The 19,596-nt window shown below is 45.8% G+C and overlaps 1 protein-coding gene across 1 annotated transcript in view; it reads left to right on the top strand.

Annotated features, from left to right (window-relative positions):
* Nucleotides 1-19,596, top strand: part of LOC141086090 (ubiquitin-conjugating enzyme E2 D2) — a 125,551-nt gene that overhangs the window by 43,884 nt on the left and 62,071 nt on the right. The window contains exons 2-4 of the mRNA XM_073571782.1: nucleotides 2,469-2,532; nucleotides 5,112-5,143; nucleotides 14,056-14,133. Of these exons, the coding sequence (XP_073427883.1) occupies nucleotides 2,469-2,532; nucleotides 5,112-5,143; nucleotides 14,056-14,133 (174 nt within the window). The remainder of the gene's footprint in view (nucleotides 1-2,468; nucleotides 2,533-5,111; nucleotides 5,144-14,055; nucleotides 14,134-19,596) is intronic.

Below are 19,596 nucleotides of genomic sequence, written 5' to 3'. Positions count from 1 at the left end.
ACACCCCTGCAGTTCTGTCAGATAATACTCAGTTTCTTCCTGAAAATGATTGTAAACACAAATTCTTTGGTATTATCTTTTAATTTGTCTAAAATGAAAAAACATGAATTGTCCTAAAGCCAAATTGGATATAATTCCACACCAAACATAAAAGAGGGTGGACAAAAGTATTGGCACTGTTCAAAAAATCGTGTGATGCTTCTCTAATTTGTGTAATTAACAGCACCTGTAGCTTACCTGTGGCACCTAACAGGTGTTGGCAATAACTAAATCACACTTGCAGCCAGTTGACATGGATTAAAGTTGACTCAACCTCTGTCCTGTGTGCTTGTGTGTACCACATTGAGCATGGAGAAAAGAAAGAAGACCAAAGAACTGTCTGAGGACTTGAGAAACCAAACTGTGAGGAAGCATGAGCAATCTCAAGGCTACAAGTCCATCTCCAAAGACCTGAATGTTCCTGTGTTTACCGTGCGCAGTGTCATCAAGAAGTTTAAAGCCCATGGCACTGTGGCTAACCTCCCTAGATATTTACGGAAAAGAAAAATTGACAAGAGATTTCAACGCAAGATTGTGCAGATGTTGGATAAAGAACCTCGACTAATATCCAAACAAGTTCAAGCTGCCCTGCCCTGTAAAAATCTAAAACATTTTGGAAGAATGTTCTCTGGTCAGATGAGGCAAAAGTAGAGCTTTTTGGGCACAGGCATCAACATAGTTTACAGGAGAAAGAAAGAGGCATTCAAAGAAAAGAACACTGTCCCTACAGTCAAACATGGCGGAGGTTCCCTGATGTTTTGGGGTTGCTTTGCTGCCTCTGGCATTGGACTGCTTGACCGTGTGCATGGCATTATGAAGTCTGAAGACTACCAACAAATTTTGCAGCATAATGTAGGGCCCAGTGTGAGAAAGCTGGGTCTCCCTTAGAGATCATTGGTCTTCCAACAGGACAATGACCCAAAACACACTTCAAAAAGCACTAGAAAATGGTTTGAGAGAAAGCACTGGAGACTTCTATGGTGGCCAGCAATGAGTCCAGACCTGAATCCCATAGAACACCTGTGGAGAGATCTAAAAATGGCAGTTTGGAGAAGGCACCCTTCAAATATCAGGGACCTGGAGCAGTTTGCCAAAGAAGAATGGTCTAAAATTCCAGCAGAGCATTGTAAAAAACTCACTGATGGCTACCGGAAGCGGTTGGTCGCAGTTATTTTGACTAAAGGTTGTGCAACCAAGTATTAGGCTGAGGGTGCCAATACTTTTGTCTGGCCCATTTTTGGAGTTTTGTGTGAAATGATCAATGTTTTGCTTCATTCTTTTTTTTTTTTTTTTTTTTTTTTTCTCCTTCTTGTAAGACAAATTAAATGAAGATAATACCAAAGAATTTGTGTTTGCAATCATTTTCAGGAAGAAACTGAGTATTATCTGACAATTGCAGGGGTGTCAATACTTTTGGCCACAACTGTATATAGTAGCCTTCTTACAGGCATGATTGTTTTTGTTACGTTCCTCCTAATGCTTTTGCACAAAACTGGAGAAGGCTGACGCCGTCCAGAGGTGTATACTGCAGAGGAGGAGCCATAGTTAATCTTTTTCAGATTATGCATAGTGTTGCCTCCTAGTGGACAGCTAATAAACCATGAAAAACCTTAATCGTATAAAGATTTGGTGTGACAACTTTTTTTTTTTCTCGTAAAAAATGGCATCAACCCTTCTAGGTACGTACACCTGTACATATCTTTTGCAGAAACTTTGTAGTGGAGGTTGTTCCAAAAATCTTGAACTAGCTACAGTTCTTCTGTGGATGTAGGCTTGTGCAAATCCTCACTTAATCCCAGACTTGATGTTGAGTTTCTCTGTAGTGGCTGATCTGTATAGTCACTGCCAGAGCACCTTGCTCTTTTACACTGAAGATGGTTCCTAAAGGGCTTTTCCCACGAGCATGTTAGTTAATCTTGGCATAATTTCTGCAATTGAATGTGCATGTTCCTGAGCTGCCCCTACTATGTCCTGTGTAATGTCTGATCGTGCAAGATCGGCTGCAGATATGCATCTCCTGGCCACTGCAGGAGTTTCATCAGAAAATCGGATGGGACAAGGCCATTCAACTTTATGGGTGCACAAAAAATGGATGCCATATTGAGCCACAGTAGTGCATCCAGATTTTAATGCTACATTGCAATTCTGTGACATGGAAAACAGGAAATAGTCTTATATCTAATAGCTGCTGTAAAATAAAAATGGATGGCATAAACTGTCCCGCTTTTCTGGATGAAACTCAATGATTTTATAGTCATGTGAACCTACCCTTCCTGGAAGAGCGGCAATTATCTAATCTTTTTTTAACACCTGGTACTTGGATGAAGAAATTGTCATGTGCGTCATGCATGCCTTTTTTTATGAAGCTTCAACTAACATCTAGTTATTCCCTGGATTTTAAGTCTCGTGCATATTTTTTATCTTCACAGGAACTGAATGATTTGGCCCGTGATCCTCCAGCACAATGTTCTGCAGGTCCTGTTGGAGATGACAGTAAGTAATATCAGAATGTGCTTTACAGAATTTCTGCATGTTCCTTCCAAGTTTAAGTTCTCCAACCTTCAAAATTGGTTTTTGAGCATGTTTTACCTGTTACTAGCTTAACTCCTTAAGGACCAGGCAAGTTTTTTTTCTCCTCCCCCTTATTCAAAGAGCCATAATTTTTTATTTATTTTTTTTTTGTTTCCCCATCGACATAGCTGTATGAGGGCTTGTTTTTTTTTTTTACAGGAAGAGTTGTACTTTTGAATGACGCCATCAACTTTATCATGTGATGTGCTGGAAAGCAGGAATGGCAAAAATAAGTCAACTCAGCAATTGTTGGGCTTTTTATTTACAGTGTTCTTTTTATGGTAAATGACTTGGCAATATGATTTTCCAGGCCAGTATGATTATGGAGATGCCAAACATGCATAGTTTCATTTAAGTGGTGAAAAAAAACCCCTCAAACTTAACGTTCTCAATTTTCAGTGTGTAATGACTTGGTTTTTTTTTTTCTTTTCCCTCCCCCTGAGCTGGTTTTTAATTGTATATAATAATAGAAGATGGTGTGCACTCAGGTCATTCAAAGAGGAAAGGTGCTGGTGGATTGGACTGTAGAGGCCCAAAATATGAGCAAAGAATATAATCCACCGCACACTAAGACTTGATACTTTGCAAAAATAAGTAAATTTTTATTCAAAAAACATCCAGTCTAGACAAAGTGCCAAAGTTTCAATCGCAGTGTGTACACATTGATTCTCCAGTAAGTTACCCAACATTTCGATCCTCCCGGATCTTACTCATGGGGTACTTGGTAACAAGAGTGTCAGTATAAGGCACTTGAGAGAAAAAGTAGTCCCCCTTTAAGGTAATCCCAGGTACTGTGGTGTATGGTTGCGGTTGTAGACAGGTTGCGTTCTGTTGCCGCATAGACTTAGATTTCTTTCCAGAATCAAGCAAGAGCTGTGGCAGTAGTCATGTAGAATCTTAGACCTTGTATAGTCCGTAGGAACAGAGCAAGAATTTTGCTGGCCGTCACTGGCGGCAGACCTTGTACATGCAGCAGGGGCAGAGCAAGTGTTATTTTGGCCGTCTCTGGCGGCAAACCCGGGAGGTTACTGGGGGATGGATCAGAGCCTAAGGTTAGGGCGGCGCTCCCGCGCCTTGCCCTGTGTGTCCGGATGTGCCAGTGTGTGCGGTGGATTATATTCTTTGCTTTTATTTGTATATAGTCTTGGGGTAGATTAAAAAACTTAATTGCCTCTTAATACACTTTTTTTTTTTTTTTTTTTCTTTGGCTGGCAAAAAATTAAAATTCTGGCATTTTAATTTTCTCATTAAGCAGTTTACCAATCAAATTTAATATTTTGACTGGATTTTTACGAACCTTGCGATAACTAATTTGCATTTTTATGAATTTTTAATGGAAGGGGGAAGAAATTATTTAGACTTGTAAATTTTTTTTAAAATGATTTTTTTTTTTTTTCACTTTGTATGTATCTTAGTCCATTTGGGGTATGTTTCCACAGTCGGTAAATGCTGCGGATTAAACACTGCGTACAGCCAGTGTCCAATCCGCAGCAGCCAGATGTTACAGCATGGTGGAAGGGATTTTATGAAATCTCATCTTCACTATGCATGCAGGGATGCCTCCGGCTTCCCTGCGTAACCGGACATGCGGCGCCCACAGCATGTCTATTTATCTTGCGGAGATGCTCAGTCTCCAAGATAAATCAGTCCAATGGATAGGATGTGGTGCTTCGGTATGGTTCAATGAACACATGCGTAATCACCGCGCGAAGAAAAGCCGGCAGCGCTTTGGACGGAGCAGACGTGTGCTGCGTCCAAAGCGCTGTCAGTTTGTGCCAGAGGAAACATACCATTAGGGGACTTAGAGCTGTGATCATCTTTCCGATGGCTTGTACTATATACAGCAATTCCACAGTATTGCTGTATATAGCTAAAATCACGGTTGCCTATGAATGCCAGCCACGTGCTGACTTTCACAGGAGTAGTCTTGAGAGGCACAGAGGTCTTCAGCACACCACCCATCCATCATGACTGCAGGGCGTTGTTGGGTTGTCATGTCACTGAAGGACTGCTGGACGCATAGAACATCCCCACCAGTGCGCTGTAAATGCTGATGTCACAGATTGACATTGCCTTTTAGGATTGCTACTTCCAATAGGTGGCACGAGTTCTAGTCCTCTTGCTCTCTGAAGGGAGATCTGGAAATTTACATTACATTGCACATTGATATTGTGGTCTATTATGCAATCACGGGTTCAGGTTCATCAGAGAAATTAAGTGTAAAAAAAATAAATTAAGTTGTTTGGCTATAAAAAAAAATTCATTTCTCAAGAATATAAAGCAATGAGTTATTAAATTAAATCCCCCCCCCCCCGTCATTCCAAAATTAGACAATTGAGCTCACCCACTTAATCAAAATATTATGGGTCGCAACATTCCTCCTCACGTCACAAAAATTAGTTATGGCTCTTAGACGGCAACGTGCATAGATTGCCTCAAATATAAGCGTAGGTTTAACTCTGACTGTACGAATGCTTAAACAAATTTTTAATCTCTTCCAGTGTTTCATTGGCAAGCAACAATTATGGGCCCTGTAAGTATGAAGACCATTTTAACTTGTGTTCACTTAATTTCATGTAAAACGTTCTTGTGCCAAGGGGAAAAAAGTGTGTTCTCAATTTAATTAACCTTTGTTTTAAGATTAACCATCATGTTAGCTTTTTTTTCATAAATCACATGTGAAAATAAGAAACTGTAATGTTATCTGAAGTTTAGGCCTCTTTCTCACTTCAGTTTTTTACAATCAGTCACAATCCGCCAGGTTTTGAAAAAAAACAGATCCTCAATTTTTTTTTGAGGATCCGTTTTTTCCCCATTGACTTGCATTAATGGCGATTGTGACGGATTGCTGTCCGTTGCATCCGTTTTTTTTGAGGATCCGCCAAAAGTTGCTGTCCGTCACCATCCTCAAAGATTTCAAAACGGAGCTTGTAACGTTTTTTTCTCCGGCGGATCCTCCAGTTTCTCTCCTCTCCTCTCCTCTCCTCTCCTCTCCTCCTCCCCTCCCCTCCCCTCCCCTCCCCTCCCCTCCCCTCCCCTCCCCTCCCCTCCCCTCCCCTCCCCTCCCCTCCCCTCCCCTCGGCATCCTCTGAGATATAGTTTTCATCGCTTCAGCTACATGATTTTCGACTCCTAGACAGCTTGAATACATGTGTGGAATGCCTTTGTTAGGCTGAATACATGTGGGAATTCCCTATCTTCAAGTGGCAAATCATGCAGCTGAGACAATGAAAACAAAATCTCTGAGCACACCAAAATACTCGGAGGACACCCGAGCAACAACTATACTCTCATCACTAGTGAAATTGACTTCTTTCTCTGCCAGGGCTGTTCTTTAAATTCTTAGTTCACAGGTAAAATCTGTCTTCAGTGAAGACACGGTTACATTAGTGAGATGGGAGAGAACAGTTGGTGTTTCCAATGACTTGTGCGAAAGAGTAATTAGTTTTCAGTAGAAGTTGCAGCAGAATCTGGGTCTCTAGCTCTTCCATTTTTTCAATGCACCAACAGTTGTCTCCCATTTCAGTAATGGGTAAATCTGTCTTTACTGAATACATGAAGAGTGAAATATTCACGAGTACAAGCAGATTTCCCTGATAAGTTTTATTACAAAGTTTCTTGATTTGTGTACTATCTCTATATATATAAAATTGAATGTCACCAACCAATCACGAAGCATCTTTCACTTCACCAGTGCTGTTTAAAAGAAGCTGAGCTGTGATTGGTTGCTATGAGCAACAGTCTTCCCAACTCGACAACACCTCGGCAGCCACTGATTGGGTGGGAGAAATCTAGCATCCCTGGGAACATAAGCTCCCAGCCATTGTCTGCGCCCCAGAAAGGAGCAGAGAGCAAATTATAGAAACGAGTCGCCCCCTCCCGTGCCCATATCTCCCATCACACATCCTTCATCCCATAGGCACATCTTCCCTCTTAAAGGGATCTCCGGTATGGAAGTTAGGGCAAATCCCTCAGCGCTCTGATAACTGACCCCAGGCCTCTCTTAAAGGGATCATTGGTATGGAAGTTAGGGCAAATCCATTCAGCTCTTTGGTTCTGATCCCAGGCCTCTCTTAAAGGAATTCCTGGTATGGAAGTTAGGACCATTCCACTCAGTGCTGTGGTTCTTACCCCAGGCTGATGGGATAATAGGGGTAGTAGTCCGGTGGTTCTGGCTGATGGGATGATGTGGGATATTAAGGGTAGTAGTCTGGTGACTCAGGCTGATGGGATGATGTGGGATATTAGGGGTAGTAGTCCGGTGGCTTTGGCTGATGGGATGATGTGGGATATTGGGGGTAGTAGTCCGGTGGCTATGGCTGATGGGATGATGTGGGATATTAGGGGTAGTAGTCCGATGGCTCTGGCTGACGGGATGATGTGGGATATTAGTAGTCTGGTGTCTCTTGCTGATGGGACGATGTGGGATATTATGGGTAGTAGTCCAATAGCTCTGGCTGACGGGATGATGTTAGTTACTATGCCCGGGCAGCACCGAGCTCTTCAGCTAGTTATACATAAAATACAAATTACAATTGCAGTTACTTTAATATTTGCATTCCCAACGCTATTAACTTAAGGCCTTGTTAATGGGTTTTTTACTCTGTCGCGTAATTGGGGGACACAGAACCGTGGGTGTTATGCTGCTGTCCACTAGGAGGCAACACTATGCATAATCTGAAAAAAATTAACTTTGACTCCTCATCTGCAGTATACACCCCTGGACGGCGTCAGCCTTCTCCAGTTTTTGCTTAGTGTCGCAAGGAGGCACACCTTTTTTCTTCCGTTTTTTTTTTCCTTTTTTTCATCCGGAAATACAGATGAAGAAAAGAGGGTCTCCAGCGAGACTCCCGGCATGGCTCCCTCCTCGGTCCCCTATTAGGGGTACCCGGTTGAGGTCGAGGTGGCTATTCCCCATGTCGCTCCCTCCCCAGTCCCTCGGGTCCTGGTTTGAGGTTGAGACCCCCCTCCTTCCCCAACCCCTTTAAGGGGTCTGGGTTGAGGTTGAGGCGAGGATGAAGACCCCCTGATGGTGACAGACGCACCCTCCCTAATCCCCCGCAGGGGGCATTAGGTTGAGACGCCTCAGGTAGGGTCGGAGATCAGGCAGCATTCCGCAGCTTCCAGGGACCCCAGGCCGGCTGAGGGATCCTGTTGGGGCCGGGGGAGGGTGCGGACTGGATGGCACAGCAGAGACGGGGCTTTTCTGCGACCCTGTCTCTGCAGCAGCAGCGGCTCCATAGCGCTTCAGGGGCCCCCCATACAGAAACCGCTACCCCCACCGCTATCCAGTCGACCATTCTGGGGGGGTCTGGTACAAATCGGCCCCCCCCCCCCCCGGACTACCGCGCCGCTCTGGAGCCCTCCTGGGCATCAGGCCTCTAATTTAGACCGCGACTTCGGCCTAGCCGAAGCCGCCGCCTTTTCCCCGCCCCCCGGATGGCCAAAATGACACGCTGGAGTGTCATAGAAGGGGCGGATTGAGGCAGAAAGGGCGCGTTTTTACACAGCCCAGCGCGCCCTTTTCTTCTTTCTTCTCTCCGCCCCCTCCTCCCTCTCCTCAGAGTCCCGGTGGCCATTTTTTCTGGATGAGATCCAGGAGAGGAGCATCACAGCGGTCTCCGGGGGGCACAGAACTGGGATCTGTCGGCGCTGGACCTAGGGGCACACCGGTGGGGTAAGCTCACAGCTGGGTTCTCATTACTCAGCTGTGAATCTATACTTCCTATAAGGCTCTGTGGGTTCCCTCTGCGTAGCCACCCCTGTACGATCCCTTATAGCCAGCCTCTGTGCACTATGCCGGGCTCAAGGAAGAGAACCAGGCAGGAATGTTTCTATGCATTCTGCACAGCCTGCAAAGCCACGCTCCCTAGTGGCAGCACGTATCTGCACTGCCGGGACTGCATCCAGAACTCTGGGTCAGAACCCCAGGGAGTCCCTACTGACGCTTCAGTGTCAGAGGCCACGCCGGAATGGGCAACTCAGATGTCTGTCTATGACACAGTCCATAGACAACCTAACTGCTACATTGCTGCAAGCTCTGCAGAGTCGGGCCCCGGCTATGGACGGTACACAGCAAACGGACAGCTTGTCTCAGGAACATGCTGCTTACGACTCAGACGTAAGCGGACCCACAGGTCTCGATCACCTGAGTCGCACTATAGCACAAGGTCGTCCCCCTCCAGGGAGAGACGGCGTCATTCCAGGTCTCCTGGGCAGTCCCCTGCCACAGACAGTGCAATTTACCACAGGGATCCCCCACCACAGAAGATCCCCGCCCCAGGTCGCCTTCCAGGGATCACCTTAGCGAGGCACAGGATTCGGAGGGCATCTGTGACTCCGACTCAGATAACGAAACGGACAGGTCCGTGGTTCCTTCTCCTCCTAGCAATACAGCGCTAGTTGAGGACATAATTTCTGCCATTCATCGGGTGCTAAAAATTCCAGAGTCGGCCCCGGAAGTCCCAGAACATAGGATTTGCTTCGAAAGTGTTCAGAAACCACCTAAGGTCTACCCTAATCACCATGAGTTTGAGAAAATACTTACCAAACCGTTTGCGCAGCCTGAGAAAAAATTCGCTAATCGCAAATATTTGGAAGCGAAGTACCCCTTCCCACAGAAAGTCACCAAACAATGGACAGATCCACATGAAGTGGACCCTCCGGTTTCTAGGCTAGCAGCGCAGACTTTACTCTCTGCCGGATAGCTTAACCCCCAGGGACGCAGCAGACCGGCAAGTAGAACGCATGGCTCGTTCTATTTTCGAAGCGGCAGGCGCCTCTCTGGGCCCTGCGTTTGCTTCAGTTTGGGCAGCCAAGGCCATCCTGGCTTGGGCCAAAAAACTACAGGAGGGTCTTCAGGCTTCAAATCCTGAGCTCTCGGACCAAGCGGTCCAGATAGCAGTGGTAGCAGACTACATGATTCATGCAGCCCTGGATTCCGCCAGAGGTGTAGCGGGAATAGCATCAAACGCCATCACGATACGACGCATCCTCTGGCTGCGAGAATGGAAAGCGGATGCGGCCTCAAAGAAGTCCCTCACGCGACTTCCGTATTCTACTGGTAGACTTTTCGGCGAAAAGTTGGACACCATGATAGCCAATGCCACTGGGGGTAAGAGTACCTCTCTCCCTCAACTAAAACCGAAACGCACGTTTAAACGAAGAAATCAGACGCGATTCCGATCCTTTCGGAATTCCTCGGGCTGGTCTGTTTCGCGCCCAGTGCAAAACCGTAACCGTTCTCCACGCAGGGACAACCCACGGACGCAGCAGCGACCGGACAGGGCTTGGCAGTCGAAAGCAGGCCAAGCGAAACCCAAGGGAGGAAAACCTCAGAACTTCGCTTCATCATGACTCGCGACCTCCGGAAGACACCCCACCAGTAGGCGGCCGACTTTTACTCTTCCAGCAAGTCTGGCTGCCTATTACAGAAGACAGGTGGGTCAGGGAAATATTGTCTTCCGGATACAAGATAGAGTTCACTTCCACTCCACCGAACCGGTTCTTCCTTTCTATTCCTCCAACACCACCAGAAAAGGCTCGTGCTTTCCACCAAGCGGTTTCCTCTCTCCTTCAATCAGGAGTTGTGCTGCCGGTTCCAGCGAACGAGAGATTCTGAGGATTCTACTCAAATCTGTTCGTAGTCCCCAAGAAAGGAGGCGGCGTCCGACCCATACTGGACCTAAGACGGCTCAACAATTACGTACGGGTCCGTCATTTTCGCATGGAGTCCCTCTGGTCCATAATTGCATCCATGGACCAGGGAGAATACCTCGCCTCCATAGACATACAGGATGCGTATCTCCACATACCAATTGCTCCCGCCCACCAAAGGTTTCTCAGGTTCGCGGTCAACCAAAACCACTACCAGTTTGTCGCCCTTCTGTTCGGACTCGCCACGGCTCCAAGAACGTTCACCAAAGTCATGGCGGCCACCATGGACGTCCTGCACTCAAGAGGCATCCTAGTCGTCCCGTACCTGGACGACCTCCTCAAGTCTCCCACTTTCAAAGACTGCGAGGTCAGTGTCTCAATCACACTAGACACTGAGTCACCTGGGATGGCTAGTCAACCTACAGAAATCGTCGACTATCCCAACTCGGACTCTAAAATTCCTGGGAATGGTATTCGACACCGCCAAGGGCCTGGTGCTCCTTCCCAAGGACAAGACACTTGCCATCCGTCTGGGAGTTCGCACACTCCTTCGCAGTCCTCCTCGATCTCTCCGGTTTGCCATGAGAGTCCTCGGCCGGATGGCAGCAGCAATAGAGGCAGTGCCATTTGCCCAGTTTCACCTCAGGGTCCTTCAACTAGCCATACTCAGATCTTGGGACAGGAACCCCTTCTCCCTCGACAGGGAGTTCAGGTTGATGTCATCAACCAGGAGGTCCCTGCATTGGTGGCTCAAACCAACCTCGCTTACACGAGGGAAGCCATTCCTCTCAGGACAATGGAAGATCCTGACTACCGATGCAAGCCTGACAGGCTGGGGGGCGGTGCACCTACATCACAGGGCAAGTGGTCACCGAGGGAAGTGACATTGCCCATCAATGTTCTGGAAATCAGTGCCATCCTCTTGGCACTGAGAGCCTTTCATCACTTGCTTGCAGCCTCGCACATACGGATACAGTCGGACAATGCCACGGCTGTGGCATACGTGAACCACCAAGGTGGGACCCGCAGCGCCCAGGCGATGAGAGAAGTGGCTCATATCCTCCGCTGGGCGGAAGACACGAGGTTGGTACTTTCTGCGGTACACATTCCGGGTGTAGAAAACTGGGAAGCCGACTTCCTCAGCAGGCAATGAATGGACTCGGGAGTGGTCTCTCCATCCTGAGATTTTTTACCAGATCTGTCAACGCTGGGGAACTCCGGAGGTGGACCTAATGGCATCCCATCTCAATACCAAGGTCCCCAATTTCATGGCCAGGACACACGACCCGCGGTCGCTCGGAGCGGATGCCCTGGTCCAGGACTGGTCCCAGTTCCGACTCCTGTACATTTTTCCACCCCTCCCCCTAATCGCCAGGGTCGTGAGGAAGATCAAGCAAGAGGGAGTTCCGACCATCCTCATCGCGCCAGACTGGCCCAGACGTACATGGTACGCCGACATCGTCCAACTTGCAGCAGACGCCCCCTGGCGTCTACCCGACCGTCACGACCTTCTGTCTCAAGGTCCGTTCTTCCACCAGAATTCAGGGGCTCTCAATTTGACGGCATGGCCCTTGAAACCTGGATTCTAACCCAGGCAGGTTTTTCACCGGCAGTCATTGCAACTATGATCAGGGCAAGGAAGCCTGCCTCCGCCAAGCTCTATTATCATACCTGGAGAGCTTTCTTTTCTTGGTGTGAATCTCATGGACAAGTCCCACTCCCTTATTCCCTCCCGAAGGTACTAGGTTTTCTTCAATCGGGCCTAGATGCCAAGCTATCCTTAAGTTCGCTTAAGAGTCAGGTGTCTGCGCTTTCAGTCCTTTTTCAAAAGCGCATTGCTATTAAACCGCAAGTAAGGACTTTCATCCAGGGAGTTTCCCGATTGGTTCCTCCCTACAAACGTCCGCTGGGTACATGGGACCTCAATCTGGTCCTGACAGCATTGCAAGCTCCACCCTTCGAACCTCTTAGAGGAGTTCCACTCTCCATTCTGTCTCAGAAAGTGGTTTTTCTAGTGGCGATCACCTCGTTACGCAGAGTGTCGGAATTGTCAGCACTTTCCTGCAGACGACCTTTCCTAGCCTTTCACCAGGACAAGGTGGTTCTCCGCACGGTACCATCCTTCCTTCCGGAGGTTGTGTCCAACTTTCACCTCAATGAGGAGATTTCACTGCCATCCCTTTGCCCGGTTCCGGTTCATAGAGTGGAGAAGGCTCTGCATACGCTTGACCTCGTCAGAGCATTGCGGATTTACGTGTCCAGGACTGCACCTTTCCGGAAATCTGATTCCCTCTTCATTCTTCCGGAAGGTAGTCGCATGGGGCTGCCGGCTTCTAAGGCTACCCTTGCCAGGTGGATAAAGTCCACCATACATGAGGCCTATCGACTTAACAGTTCCCCTCTTCCGGCCGGTATCACGGCACACTCTACACGGGCAGTAGGGGCCTCCTGGGCCATTCGTCATCAGGCTTTGGCACAACAAGTGTGTAAGGCGGCCACTTGGACTAGCCTACACACGTTTACGAAACACTACAGTGTTCATACCCAGTCCTCAGCGGATGCGAGCCTGGGTAGACTGGTTCTGCAGGCGGCAGTACCCCAAGTCTAGGGAACTGTTAACACAATATTCGTCCATTGCTTCCCACCCAGGGACTGCTTTGGGACGTCCCACGGTTCTGTGTCCCCCAATTAGGCGACAGAGTAAAGGAGATTTTTGTGTACTCACCGTAAAATCTTTCTCTTAGCCTTTAATTGGGGGACACATCTCCCACCCTGTTGCCCTTATGGGCCGTTGTTTCCTGTTGAGTTCTCATATTGTTCTTTGAGCTCATACATAGTAGCCTTCTTACAGGCATGGTTATGTTATTTGGTTACGTTCCTCCTTATGCTTTGGCACAAAACTGGAGAAGGCTGACGCCGTCCAGGGGTGTATACTGCAGAGGAGGAGCTAAAGTTAATCTTTTTCAGATTATGCATAGTGTCGCCTCCTAGTGGACAGCAGCATAACACCCACGGATCTGGGTCCCCCAATTAAAGGCTAAGAGAAAGAGAGATTTTACGGTGAGTACACAAATCTTTTTTTTTTTTTTTTTTTTTTTTTAGATCTGTCGGGCTACATTGTAACCTTCAGTTTTCGTTGGTCTCCATTTCACTGTGCATCAGCACATTTGTTCTCCATATGTTGTCATTAGCCCCAGCCTGGGAAGCACACCCTGTGCATTTTAAAGATGATTGTGCCAGGAGCCAGATTGCTTAAAGCGGATCTGTCAGATCTCACAATACAAAATGAACACATTTGTAAATGGATGACTTGTACATGTATATGTGGCTGTATGTGCTTTGTAAATCCATGTCGAATGGTCACTCGGAGAGCTTGCACTTTTGTACAAGCTGCTGCTGCTAGTCAGACTGAACACAATTTTTCATGATCTCTTACTATAGAGAAAAATTAGTATTGGAGAAGAGGATATGTCTGCAAACTGTATGCAGACTTGTCTACTGACAGTTAAGTTCAGTGCATTGAGGCAAAGTACATACAGATCCAATTAATAATGCATGCAGTTTGCATTCACTGCTGTTTAATGGCAGATTTCACAAAGCAGTCTAGGATTGGAGCTATATGCATTTTAACTCAATAGTTGAACTGACTGTCAATTTATGCTTAGTCTTCAAGAATAAGCTCAGGCATACTTTCTTGAGACCATCTATTGATTGTCTTCCTGCTGCATTTAAATTACTAATATATATATAGTTTAATCAAAATGTTTATTAAAATCTTCTTTGTTGCAGAATGACAGTCCATATCAAGGTGGTGTTTTTTTCTTGACGATCCATTTTCCTACAGACTATCCCTTCAAACCTCCCAAAGTAAGTAATTTTTTATTTAAGATAAAACAAACTTAAGCCACAAAGACTGAGCAGAAGTTTTTTTTTTTTTTTAAGACACAGCTGTCGGCTAAAACTGACATGTCGTTATGATTCTCCGGGTCATTACGAGTGCACACACCAAACATGTCTAGGTTCTTTTTATCGAAGTAGTGAAAAATTCCAAACTGCAAATTTTCCGAGCCCCGTAGAGTTTCCATTTTTCATGATCTCGGGTTGAGTGAGGGCTTATTTTCTGTGTGCCGAGCTGACGTTTTAAATGATACCATTTTCGTGCAGATATGTTGATCGCCCGTTATTGCATTTTAATGCAATGTCAGTGACCAAAAAAAGTAATTCTGGCGTTTTGCTCACATCGCCTCTATGTAGCACAATTACAGCATTGCGCTAATGACAATCCGACATCAACAGCCATAGAGGTTCAAGGAGACCTCTGGTTGTCATGCCGTTATCGGTGACCTGCGATCATGTTACATGGGTCATCGGTGAGCGTATTTCCGTCCGAATGGCTGGAAGCGCTTGTTAATTGCTGCTGTCAGCATTTGACAGTGGCATTTAACTAGTTAATAGGCGCTGGTGGATCGTGATTCCGTCTGCGGCTATTGCGGGCACATGTCAGCTGTTTAAAATAGCTGTCGAATCCAGGCTATGAGGTGGGTTCACCGCTGGAGCCCACCTCAAAGCCGGGGATACTGCTATCTGACATACTATTACCATCCAATGGCAGTAAGGAGTTAACCGCTTCCCGACCGCCCACAGTAGATAAACGTTGGCGCTTGCTGGGCTTTGTGCAGCGCCGACGTTTATCTACTGTCGGCGGTTTTGTGCCCCCCGGGACCCCCACATACCTTACAACGCGGGGATCCCGGTGCACAATGCATGCTGGGACCCCCGACGTCATCGAGACCTGATTGGTTCAGGTCCTGATGACGTCAGCGTCACAGCAGCCAATGGGGAGCGATCGCTGGGAAAGCTGCTTGGTCCCGGCGATCTCACTCATTGTAACGCGGCTTCTCCTCTGATCTAACACTGACAGATGATCAGAGGTGAAGCAGCGTTACTATGTGACAAGATCGCTGCCTGGCACACCTGTGCCAGGCAGCGATCTTGTCACATAGTAACGCTGCTTCACCTCTGATTATCTGTCAGTGTGAGATCAGAGGAGAAGTGGCGTTACTATGAGTCAGATCGCAGGGCAGCAATCTTGTCATAAAAGTAAAGAAAAAAAAAAGCAGGTACACAGGTTAGGGTTAGGGCTAGGGCTGGGATTAAGGTTATGGGTGTGTTGGTGTTTGGTTTGTGGTTAGGGTTATGGTTAGGGCTGAGATTAGGGTTAGGGGTGTGTTGGGGTTAGGGTTGGAAATAGAATTGGGGGTTTCCACTGTTGAGGCACATCAGGGGCTCTGTAAATGCAATATGACGCCCGCAGACCATTCCATCAAAGTCTGCATTTCAGAACGTCACTACTTCCCTTCCGAGCCCCACCGTGTGCCCAAACAGTAGTTTTCTCCCACATATGGGGTACCAGCATACTCAGGACAAATTGGACAACTCTTAGGGTCCAATTTCTCCTGTTACCCTTGTGAGAATAAAAATTGGGGGCTAAAAATCATTTTTGTGGGGAAAAAAAAATGATTTTTTTTATTTTCATGCCTCTACATTATAAACTTTAGTGAAACACTTGGGGGTTCAAAGTGCTCACCACACATCTAGATAAGTCCCTTGGGGGGTCTAATTTCCAAAATGGGGTCACTTGTGGGGGGTTTCCACTGTTTAGGTACATGAGGGGCTCTCCAAATGCGACATGGCATCCGATCTCAATTCCAGCCAGTTCTGCATTGAAAAAGTCAAACGGCACTCCTTCCGTTCTGAGCTCTGCCGTGTGCTCAAACAGTGGTTTAGCCCCACATACGGGGTATTGGCGTATTCGGGAGAAATTGCACAAAAAATTTTGTGGTTCATTTTCTCTTTTTACACTTGTGAAAAAAAAAAAAAAAAAAAAAAATGGTTTTGAAGTAAAATGTTTGTGAAAAAAAGTTAAATGTTTATTTTTTTCCTCCCATATTCCATTCATTCATGTGAAGCACCTGAAGGGTTAATAAGCTTCTTGAATGTGGTTTTGAGTACATTGAGAGGTGCAGTTTTTAGAATGGTGTCACTTTTGGGTATTTTCTGTCATATTGACCCCCCCAAACTCACTTCAAATGTGAGGTGGTCCCCAAAAAAAAATGGTGTTGCAAATTTTGTTGTAAAAATGAGAAATCGCTGGTCAACGTTTAACCCTTATAACTTCCAAAAAAAAAAATTGTTTCCAAAATTGTGCAGATGTAAAGTAGACATGTGGGAAATGTTATTTATTAACTATTTTGTGCGATATCACTCTCTGATTTAAGGGCATAAAAATTAAAAGTTGGAAAATTGCAAAATCTTCTAAATTTTCGCCAAATTTTGATTTTTTTTTTTAAACAAATAAGCGCAGATCATATCTAAAAAATTTTACCACCATCATGAAGTACAATATGTCATGAGAAAACAATGTCAGAATCAGTAGGATCCGTTGAAGCGTTCTAGAGTTATGACTTCATAAAGTGACACTGGTCAGAATTGAAAAAATTGGCCCGGTCACGAAGGCAAAAACAGGCTCGGGTACGAAGGGGTTAAAGCACTATATATATATATATATATATATATATATATATATATATATATATATATATATATATATATATATATATATATATATATATATTAATTATATCTAATTTCACTTCCAATTGCAAACTGGTTATCTTCTGCACCATGTGTTTTTTGGAGGCTCTCAAGTTTTATACGTTGTGAGATCCGGACCTCACAAAATGGCAGAGCGGTGCCAGAACCAGTAGAATATGGCAGCAAGTATTTTACTACACACAAAGAACTTACATTACTGATATGACTCTGTGGTCAAATTAAAACAAACTGTTGAGTGATACTTCAATAAAATCTTAGGCTGGCTTACTAGAGCAGCAGTTACAGGGAGAAAATAAACTTGTATCCTCACTGCAGCAGCTTGCTTTCAGTCACCATGGCAGTGGTGACTGACCGTACAGGAACAGGGTCTGATCATACCATAGCTCCTGGGCTGGGTGGTAGCCCAAGAGTATACAGATAAAACAGCAAGGGATCTCAAATGATTCTTTTCTGTGAGGTAAAGGAGCTGTGGTATAGACCATGTTCCGCGCATGGTCAGACAGCCATTACACAGTACACAGCAGGAGCACATTTATCAGATTCTCAGCACAGGAATATTTTAACACATCCAATTGTGGAAGTTGTTCATTTTAATCAATAAATATTGGAACTCCTGTTCATGGGAAACCTCTTTAACCCCTTCCTGACATCAGACGTACTATCCCGGGCCCCTATGCCCATGGACGGGATAGTACGTCTACCGCGATCAGCGGCGTCCACGTGGTGAGCGCCGCTGATCGCGGCCGGGTGTCAGCTGATTATCACAGCTGACACCCGGCACAATGTGTCAGGGGCGGTCACGGACCGCCCCCGACACGTTAAGCCATTGCACACCGCGATCAAACATCGCGGTGTACCGGGGGTTAAAGGGAAGCATCGGCAGAGAGGGGGCTCCCTCCGTGCTTCTCTGAGCCCCCCACGGCAGCGCACGGGGGCCTGCAGGAAGCTGGCTTCCTCAGTGCCTGCAAAGCGCAGGCATGAGGAAGCCTTGTGCACTGCCTGTGACAGATCGCTGATCTGTGATGTGACAGATCAGCGATCTGTCACAGAACAGTGATATCCCACCTGGGACTATTAAAGTAAAAAAAAAAAAAAAAAAAAAAAATAGTGTTAAAATTTAAAAATGCCAAATTACAAAAAAAAAATATTCCCCCAAATAAATCCATTTTTTTGAAAATAAAAAAAAAAACAATAAAAGTACACATTAGGTATTGCTGCGTCCGTAACGACCCGCCCTATAAAACTGTCCCATTAGTTAACCCCTTTAGCGAACCCCTTAAAAAATAAAAATAAAAAACGAAGCAAATAATTTATTATCATACCGCCAAACAACAAGTGTAATGACGCGCGATCAAAAAGACGCATATAAATATCCATCGTACCGCTGAAAGCGTCATCTTGTCCCGCAAAAAACGAGCCGCCACACAGCATCATCAGCGAAAAAATAAGTTATAGCTCGCAGAATAAAGCAATGCAAAATTATTTATTTATATAAAATAGTTTTCATTGCATAAAACCGACAAAACAAAAAACGACCTAAATGAGGTATCGCTGTAACCGTAGTGACCCGAAGAATAAAACCGCTTTATCAATTTTGCCGCACGCGGAACGGTGTAAACGCACCCCCCTAAAAGAAATTCATGAAACGCTGGTTTTTGTTCATTCTGCGTCCCAAAAATCGGAATAAAAAGCGATCAAAAAATGTCACGTGCCCGAAAATGGTACCAATAAAAACGTCAACTCGTCCTGCAAAAAATAAGACCCCACATGACTCGGTGGGTCAAAATACAGAAAGATTATAGCTCTCAAAATGTGGTGATGCAAAAACTATTTTTACAATAAAAAGCGTCTTTTAGCGTGCAACAGCCGCCAAACATAAAAACCGCCATAAATAGTAAATCAAACCCCCCGTTATCACCCCCTTAGTTAGGGAAAAATAATAAAATAAAAAAAATCTATTTCCATGTTAGGGCTAGGGTTAGGGCTAGGGTTAGGGCTAGGGTTAGGGCTAGGGTTAGGGCTAGGGTTAGGGTTAGGGCTAGGGTTGGGGCTAGGGTTGGAGTTAGAATTGGGGGTTTCCACTGTTTGGGCACATCAAGGGCTCTCCAAATGCAACATGGCATCTGATTTCAATTCCAGCCAATTCTGAGTTGAAAAAGTCAAATGGTGCTCCTTCCCTTCCAAGCTCTGACATGCGCACAAACAGTGTTTTACCCCCACATGTAGGGTATCCGCCTACTCAGGACAAATTGCAAAACAATTTTTGGGGTCCAATTTCTCCTGTTACCCTTAGGAAAATAAAAAAATTGGGGGCAAAAATATCATTTTTGTGGGAAAAAATGATTTTTTTATTTTCACGCCCGGGCGTTATAAACTTCTGTGAAGCACTTGGGGGTTCAAAGTGCTCACCACACATCTAGATAAGTTCCGTGGGGGTCTAGTGTCCAAAATGGGGTCACTGGAGTTTCAATAGTTTAGGTACATCAGGGGCTCTCCAAACGCACATGACACTCCCAGACCATTCCATCAAAGTCTGCATTCCAAAACGTCACTGCTTCCCTTCCGAGCCCCGACGTGTGTCCATACAGTAGTTTTCTCCCACATATGGGGTGTCAGTGTACTCATGACAAATTGGACAACAACTTTTGGGGTCCAATTTCTCCTGTTACCCTTGGGAAAATGAAAACATTGGGGACTAATTGATCATGTTTGTGG

Source organism: Dendrobates tinctorius, unplaced genomic scaffold (genome assembly GCF_039654945.1).
Source record: "Dendrobates tinctorius isolate UK_male_01 unplaced genomic scaffold, ASM3965494v1 ptg000030l, whole genome shotgun sequence".
Classification (NCBI taxonomy): Eukaryota; Metazoa; Chordata; class Amphibia; order Anura; family Dendrobatidae; genus Dendrobates; species Dendrobates tinctorius.
This window is presented reverse-complemented; position numbering and strand designations above follow the sequence as displayed.